The sequence below is a fragment of the Borostomias antarcticus genome (genome assembly GCF_949987555.1).
Source record: "Borostomias antarcticus genome assembly, chromosome: 23".
In the NCBI taxonomy this organism is placed as follows: Eukaryota; Metazoa; Chordata; class Actinopteri; order Stomiiformes; family Stomiidae; genus Borostomias; species Borostomias antarcticus.
In genome coordinates, this window is record NC_140256.1 from 2,128,781 (window position 1) to 2,136,280 (window position 7,500).

General features: G+C 49.4%; 1 protein-coding gene across 1 annotated transcript in view; it reads left to right on the top strand.

Annotated features, from left to right (window-relative positions):
• The window catches only part of disp3 (dispatched RND transporter family member 3), a gene marked incomplete at both ends in the record, with an annotated part of 14,599 nt that overhangs the window by 6,282 nt on the left and 817 nt on the right, over positions 1 to 7,500 (top strand). The window contains 12 exons of the mRNA XM_084457392.1: positions 169 to 327; positions 1,077 to 1,238; positions 3,649 to 3,798; positions 3,874 to 4,010; positions 4,106 to 4,275; positions 4,360 to 4,487; positions 4,946 to 5,121; positions 5,200 to 5,326; positions 5,417 to 5,562; positions 5,966 to 6,125; positions 6,220 to 6,333; positions 7,491 to 7,500. The exon at positions 7,491 to 7,500 is cut by the window's right edge and continues 163 nt beyond it. Coding sequence (XP_084313518.1) covers positions 169 to 327; positions 1,077 to 1,238; positions 3,649 to 3,798; positions 3,874 to 4,010; positions 4,106 to 4,275; positions 4,360 to 4,487; positions 4,946 to 5,121; positions 5,200 to 5,326; positions 5,417 to 5,562; positions 5,966 to 6,125; positions 6,220 to 6,333; positions 7,491 to 7,500 — 1,639 coding nt within the window. The remainder of the gene's footprint in view (positions 1 to 168; positions 328 to 1,076; positions 1,239 to 3,648; positions 3,799 to 3,873; positions 4,011 to 4,105; positions 4,276 to 4,359; positions 4,488 to 4,945; positions 5,122 to 5,199; positions 5,327 to 5,416; positions 5,563 to 5,965; positions 6,126 to 6,219; positions 6,334 to 7,490) is intronic.

Consider the following 7,500-nt stretch of genomic DNA (forward strand, 5'->3'; position numbering starts at 1 on the left):
CGAAAGAAAAAAAGAAAGAAAAAAGAACGAAAGAAAGAACGAAAGAAAGAAAGAAAGAAAGAAAAAATGAAAGAAAGAAAGAAAGAAAGAAAGAAAGAAAGAAAAAAAGAAAGAAAGAAAGAAAGAAACACAGCCTCCCCTCACCCCCCTCTCTGCCCCCCCCCCCAGGCTCCTGTGACTCAGACTCAGATGCGACCATCCTGTCCCTGGAGCCCGCCCCCTCCCCTCCGGAGCACGGCGGCGTGGGGGTGGTGAGCGCTGGACTCCAGCGGGCGCTGAGGCGCTGGGTGGCTGAGCCCGCTGTGAGGAAACGCAAAGCCGTGTTAGGTAAGCCTGAGGGGAACGGGCCTCATGAAGTATTCATACGACCTTTAGAGACTCGCTTCCATCGATTCGCCCTCACATCAGTCGTCATCCGTCTCTCCCTCATCCGTCTCTCCCTCATCCGTCTCTCCCTCATCCATCCATCCCTCATCCGTCCATCCCTCATCCGTCTCTCCCTCATCCGTCCATCCCTCATCCATCTCTCCCTCATCCGTCCATCCCTCATCCATCTCTCCCTCATCCGTCCATCCCTCATCCATCTCTCCCTCATCCGTCCATCCCTCATCCGTCTCTCCCTCATCCGTCCATCCCTCATCCGTCTCTCCCTCATCCGTCTCCCTCATCCGTCTCCGTCATCCGTCTCTCCCTCATCCGTCTCTCCCTCATCCATCTCTCCCTCATCCATCCATCCCTCATCCGTCTCTCCCTCATCCGTCCATCCCTCATCCGTCCATCCCTCATCCGTCTCTCCCTCATCCGTCCATCCCTCATCTGTCTCTCCCTCCTCCATCTCTCCCTCATCCGTCCATCCCTCATCCGTCTCTCCCTCATCCGTCTCTCCCTCACGCCATCAAGCTGGTTCCTCCGGTTCTGCGTTCTGTCTGTCGGCCCTCACAGGTGTGTGTCCTGGTTCTGCTGTGTCCTCACAGGTGTGTATGTCCTGGTTCTGCTGTTTCCTCACAGGTGTGTGTGTCCTGGTTCTGCTGTGTCCTCACAGGTGTGTGTGTCCTGGTTCTGCTGTTTCCTCACAGGTGTGTATGTCCTGGTTCTGCTGGTGTCGGCGGGCTGCTGTTGCCTCCTGAGACCGGCCACACACGCCCCGCTGTTGTTCCGACCCGACACCAACCTCCAGACGCTGCTGGGCCTTCGCAACAACCTCAGCGGTCAGGGCATCTCCTGCCTCATGTGCTCCGGTAAGACCTCGTCCACTAAGACATCCAAAAATAACGCTCATCTGTGCCCTCGTCTTTCACGTTTCTCATGGATGGATGGATGTTAGAATGTATGTATGTATGTGTGTGTGTGTGTGTGTGTGTGTGTGTGTGTGTGTGTGTGTGTGTGTGTGTGTGTGCGTGCGTGCGTGTATGGATGTAGTACTTATTTTTTTGTTTGTCAAATGTGCGTACTATGTTATGTGTTACATGTGAGCTGTGTGTCGCAAGACCAATTTCAGCATCGCTGACAATAAAGTTCTATGGTATCGTATCATCTTGGGAGAATTTAGGCAGAGGTGTGTTCCACTAATGTAATTGTGGGGGAGTTTTCCCTTTTGAGGTCATTATTTGCATCCAGAATAGCAGAGATTAGCATGCATGCTAAAGATGAGAACTCGTGCTTCTTTTGGAGAAAGAGAGTGCATTATATTAGGGGTGGTAAACATGACTCAACATTTCAAATTTCAATGTTTTTGACCTCCCTGCTGTTTTGGTGACTCTTGAGTTCAAAATTGATTGTAATTTTACTGATTTTGTGGGAGGCAGGACAGTTGAGGTCAGTCAGCGCAAAACCATTTCTAAGTGCACTCATAATAAGAACCCAGTCAGGCCTCATGCTGGAGTTGTGTGTAGCGTGTGGGGTGCCTGACAAAATGACTGATCCTCAAAGGGACTTGATGGCTCGCTGAGTTTGTTCTCATCATGAACAGAGGAACAACACTGTGACTAATACAGGAACATGGTTAAATAGCGATTGGTGTGAGTGCTGTGAGTACAGACACATAAAAGAGCAATACTAAGTAGGGTGGGGGAGAGGGGTTTTTATGGCGAGGGTGAGGGGGTAAAGCCTTTCCTTCTTAATGGGCAGGATGCTACGGCTGCGTGCCCACACAGGCCCGCCTCACCCGCTGCTCCGGCACCAATGAGACCCAGGAGAAATTACCCATCATGCAGCAGCCCGGCAGTAGCTTGAAGAGGTAGACGGTCTCACGCAGAGGGACGGAGGCCAGCGGCAAGTACGCTGTACGCCCCCCTGTGGTGTCTGGAGCTGGAAGGTTCAAGTACGCTGTACGCCCCCCTGTGGTGTCTGGAGCTGGAAGGTTCTAGTTCACTAATTATTATAAAACAACAAATGAAACCAAAACCAAGCCTTCAAACGCTGGTATGCCGACAGAAGCCAGTCTTTGATGGATTTAAAGGAGTAGTAAAGGGAAAAGGCATGTTTAGACCCATTTTAAGGTTACTTATGATCATATACAATGGTTCAAATCAAAACCTTGACAAAACTAGCACTTTTGAGAAAGTCTGATAATTGCTCTACCACCGTTTAGGTCATACAATGGATGTGGGTGGGCACCGTGAAAAATCTTTCAAAAACATGTTAAACTCTCAATTTCAAAGACAAGAAACTCACCGAGCGGGTAATTGGTGTTCTGACATCAAATTTGCCGCAAAGTATGAATCCTGTAGGGTTTTATTGATCATTTTATGAAATCCGTTGACTTGTATTGACGCGACCATTGTAGATGTGTAGATGTGTAGATCAATCCGCAGAGGGGATTCAGGAAGCGGAACTACTTCAAGGCATTGCGCGAGATCGGAATCAGTTCAAGCGGAAGTTTACACACGTATGTGCTGCGACTAAATAGTTATATGCTAAATATTTAAAAAAGCCTTTCCAGATGAACTAGAATCTTACTTTATGGAGAATTATATGTCAGAACGCCAACTAACACCTCGGTGAGTTTCTCGGTGAGTTTTCTTGTCTTTGACCAAAACGGTGGTAGAGCAATTATCAGACTTTCTCAAAAGTGCTAGTTTTGTCAACGTTTTGATCTGAACCATTGTATATGATCATAAGTAACCTTAAAACAGGGCTAAACATGATTTTCCCTTTACTACTCCTTTAAGAGGAATCCCAAGTGTATACGACCCATGCGCTTTCTACGTTTCCCATCAGAGAACTTACTGGGGAACCAGTGAAAAGGCTAAAAATTCAAACTGGGAGCCGTTAGATGTTGATGTCGGGATCGGAGGTTATTAAATCTCTCGGGGAAACAGGGCAGGTAAAGAGTCTGTGACGCAGTGGGAGCTGAGGGCATTTTTCCTGTGGAAAGAAAAGTGGATCAACCTCCTCTGTCGTGCGCTGGTGGGGGCATCCGTCTGTACATAACAACAGACAATATAGAGAGACATACTTTCACAGCAAGAATCAGTTATAGGGCAAGTTATCAAACACAGTTGCACTGACCAAGAGAACTGGTTTCATCGTCTTTTAAAATGGATTTAAATTCACCCAGTGTGATCAATCCTGGCAATTTCAGGTGCTAAACACGAAGAACGTCACGCTGTTACTCTAAGTCGTGCAACCTTGTGCTTGTTCCCGTAGGTGCGTTTATGGAGAAGCCCCACTCACTGCACAGTCCATCCCACGCCGGTCTATCGGGATCCGGGTTTCGCTCCTACCAGCGTGGCCAGGACGCCTCCAACTCAGCCCCCCAGAGCCCAATTAAGCCACGTTCTACCTCCAACACAACAGGTAGCTGAGTCTACCCTCACCGGCGCAGCGCCAGAACCTCGTTATGTTCTCAACCTGTGATTGCTTTCATTCCAGGGCCTCTGCTAACGGTGTACATCTCTAAGCTGGAGACGGGCGCCTCCATCGCTCTCTACCGCTTCTCCCTAAACGCCAGTACGCCCTCCCCTTGGAAAGCCCTTGGCGCCGGGCATGGGGACGTGCCGTCTTTTCAGGCAAGGAGAATTATCCGTCTCCGCCTCACCGCTCGTCTCGTACGTCAGCCGAGTCGTAGCTCACGAGCCGTGACTAATCCGATCTCCCCGTACAGGCCTATAGCGGAGCGCACAGCAACTACAGCACACGGATGACGGTGTGCGCATCCCGCGTGCTCCGCCCTCATCCTCGCTGGATGATCACCTCCCAGTCATGTGACCCGCGCCACGGCTGGAGGTCAGAGTTCAGCTTCTATGTGGCTTCAACACGGCAGCAGCACAGCAGGTGAGGGGAGCGAATCAGAGAACAGCATATCGGTCTGTTGGTGGCGTCGACCGGCGTAGACGTTGACGAAGCTTGCCTTCCCAGGACGCTGTACTTCGCCCAGCACAAGCTGAGCCCTCACCCTAGCCGAGTGTGCGCCGAGCCCCCCGGCTGCGTGATCGGCTCTGGGCCTGACGGACCCACCAAGGGCACCTTCTACACCCCCCTCCCCAGTAAGTGAGAAGTCCAACAGCATCATCAGTACCACACAGCTTATCAAAGTGCACAAGAGACAATCTCATTATTCAGCTTTGGAATAAACCTATATAAATATAGGTTATATAATAATATATATAAATAAACATCCTCTCTAATTCAGTCTCATGGGGCGCCCCGGTAGCTCACCGGGTAAGGCGTGCACCATATGAAGGCTAGTCCTTCGCGCGGCGGACCCGGGTTCGATTCCCGGCTCGAGTCCTGTTCCGCATGTCCTCCCCTCTCTCTCTCTCCCACATTTGCTGTCTCTCTACACTGTCCTATATCATAAAAAAAATAAATCTGAAAAGCCCTAAAAATTATTTAAAAAAAAAAAAGAGACAATCTCATTATTCAGCTTTGGCGTCTGCTGAACATGCTGTAAATATGAGTCTATGAAAGCTAATGAGTGACTCTTTCTCAATGTGTCTCATAGACGCCACAGTCACAACACAATCCAAGACCTTGGGCTTCAACCCCTGTGACGGAGGTGGGTGTGGCCAGCCGGCAGTGCGCCCTCTGGTGGATACAGGGGCCATGGTGTTTGTGGTGTTTGGAATTCTGGGAGTCAACCGTACCCAACGCACGGACAACCATGTGATTGGGGACATGGTGAGGATAAAACACAATTATTTAGTTGTCAAATGGTAGTGCTCTGGTATTGATTTTCTCGTGCTATTTTCTCCAAAGGGCAGCGTTATATTGGATCCCAACTTTGACATATTTCAAGAGATTGGGTACCTCTGCAAAATCTGCAAAGCCATCAGTGCGAATAAAAAGTTGGTGAAGCCAGGAGGAGCTCAGTGTCTTCCCTCAGGTAACAGCCACAGAAACACAAATGACAGCTTTTTTTAAACGATTCCTGTCCCCTCCATCTGTCTTTGACTCTCTCATCCTCTTCTCCCAGGAAACAAGCTGTCATCCATTCTGCCTCTTCTTCACCCTGACTGTCACTCACTCCCCGAGCCAAACCTTCTGCCAGGACAGCTGTCCCATGGAACTGTGGGGATGTTCGCTGGCAAGGTGCACTGGCTCTCCATGGCCTTTGAATCCGTAAGTGCCACTGTATTTATCGGGATATACATCATCATTAATGGGGCGGCTGTAGCTCAGTTGGTAGAGTGGGTCGTTCAGTGATCGAAGGGTCAGTGGTTCAAATCCCAGCTCCGACTGTCCACATGTGGACACGAAGTGTCCTTGAGCAAGACACCTAACCTCAAATTGCTCCCAATGAGCAGGTTAGCACCTTGCATGGCAGCTACCGACATTGGTGTGTGAATGTGTGTGTGAATGGGTGAATGAGAGGCCTTTGTAAAGCGCTTTGAGTGCCGCTAAGGTGGAAAAGCGCTATATAAGTGCAGTCCATTTACCATTTACCATTAATCAACCACATTATACTCCAGGTCTTTGCCAGTGACAGTGACATACTGTACTTCTTATGCTGTCTGTTTCCAAGACAACGTACAAGGGAAAATCGTCCTTCCAGACTCATTCAGACTTCCTTCAGTGGGAGACCTTCCTACAGGAGCAGCTTTCAGCCCTCCCACAATCCTCCGCTCTTCGGCGAGGGTTCCAGACATGCGAGCACTGGAAACAGATCTTCATGGAAATCATAGGCGAGTAGAGAGACGTCGGACAGTCAATATTGCAACTGTAGGGATGGTTTATTCATCTCAAGCCCTGTTGTGACTCTTCCCTGGCGGGGTGTAGGTGTGGAGAGCGCCCTCTGCAGTCTGCTACTGTCCCTGGTCATCTGTGTGGCAGCCGTGTCGGTCTTCACAGCCCACCCCCTCCTCCTGCTCCCCATTCTCCTCACCATCCTGGGTAAGACGTTGACATCTTCCAACCCTGGTTGGTATTCTATAGGGACATTGAGATCTTCCAACCCTGGTTGGTATTCTATAGGGATGTTGAGATCTTCCAACCCTGGTTGGTATTCTATAGGGACATTGAGATCTTCCAACCCTGGTTGGTATTCTATAGGGATGTTGAGATCTTCCAACCCTGGTTGGTATTCTATAGGGACATTGAGATCTTCCAACCCTGGTTGATATTCTATAGGGACACTGAGATCTTCCAACCCTGGTTGGTATTCTATAGGGACATTGAGATCTTCCAACCCTGGTTGGTATTCTATAGGGATGTTGAGATCTTCCAACCCTGGTTGGTATTCTATAGGGGCATTGAGATCTTCCAACCCTGGTTGGTATTCTATAGGGACACTGAGATCTTCCAACCCTGGTTGGTATTCTATAGGGACGTTGAGATCTTCCAACCCTGGTTGGTATTCTATAGGGACACTGAGATCTTCCAACCCTGGTTGGTATTCTATAGGGACGTTGAGATCTTCCAACCCTGGTTGGTATTCTATAGGGGCATTGAGATCTTCCAACCCTGGTTGGTATTCTATAGGGACGTTGAGATCTTCCAACCCTGGTTGGTATTCTATAGGGACACTGAGATCTTCCAACCCTGGTTGGTATTCTATAGGGACACTGAGATCTTCCAACCCTGGTTGGTATTCTATAGGGACACTGAGATCTTCCAACCCTGGGTGGTATTCTATAGGGGGAAATTGTCCAAGAATTCAGTGCAGACTGAGATTCTATCACAGAGAGTCACTGTGAATAAGAAACATTTCTTGACGGCCCCAAGCTAGATGTTGTACACCTTTGCCTGGGGGCTTTTCTTCTTCTTCTTCCTCTTCTTCCTCTTCTTCCTCTTCTTCTTCTTCTTCTTCTTCTTCTTCTTCTTCTTCTTCTTCTTCTTCTTCCTCTTCGTGTGGGTTTCCATGTTTCTCTCCCCCCAAGGCTCGGAGCCGAGGGGCTATCCTTTTCCCACCCCGAGCCTGGGTGAAGGGGTCACCCGGGCTATATATCCAGGCACACCTCCAGCCTGGGTGAGAGGTCACCCGGGCTATATATCCAGGCACACCTCCAGAAGCCACGTCACCGTTTTACTATGTGTTACTGTGAATCCAGGGGTGATCTG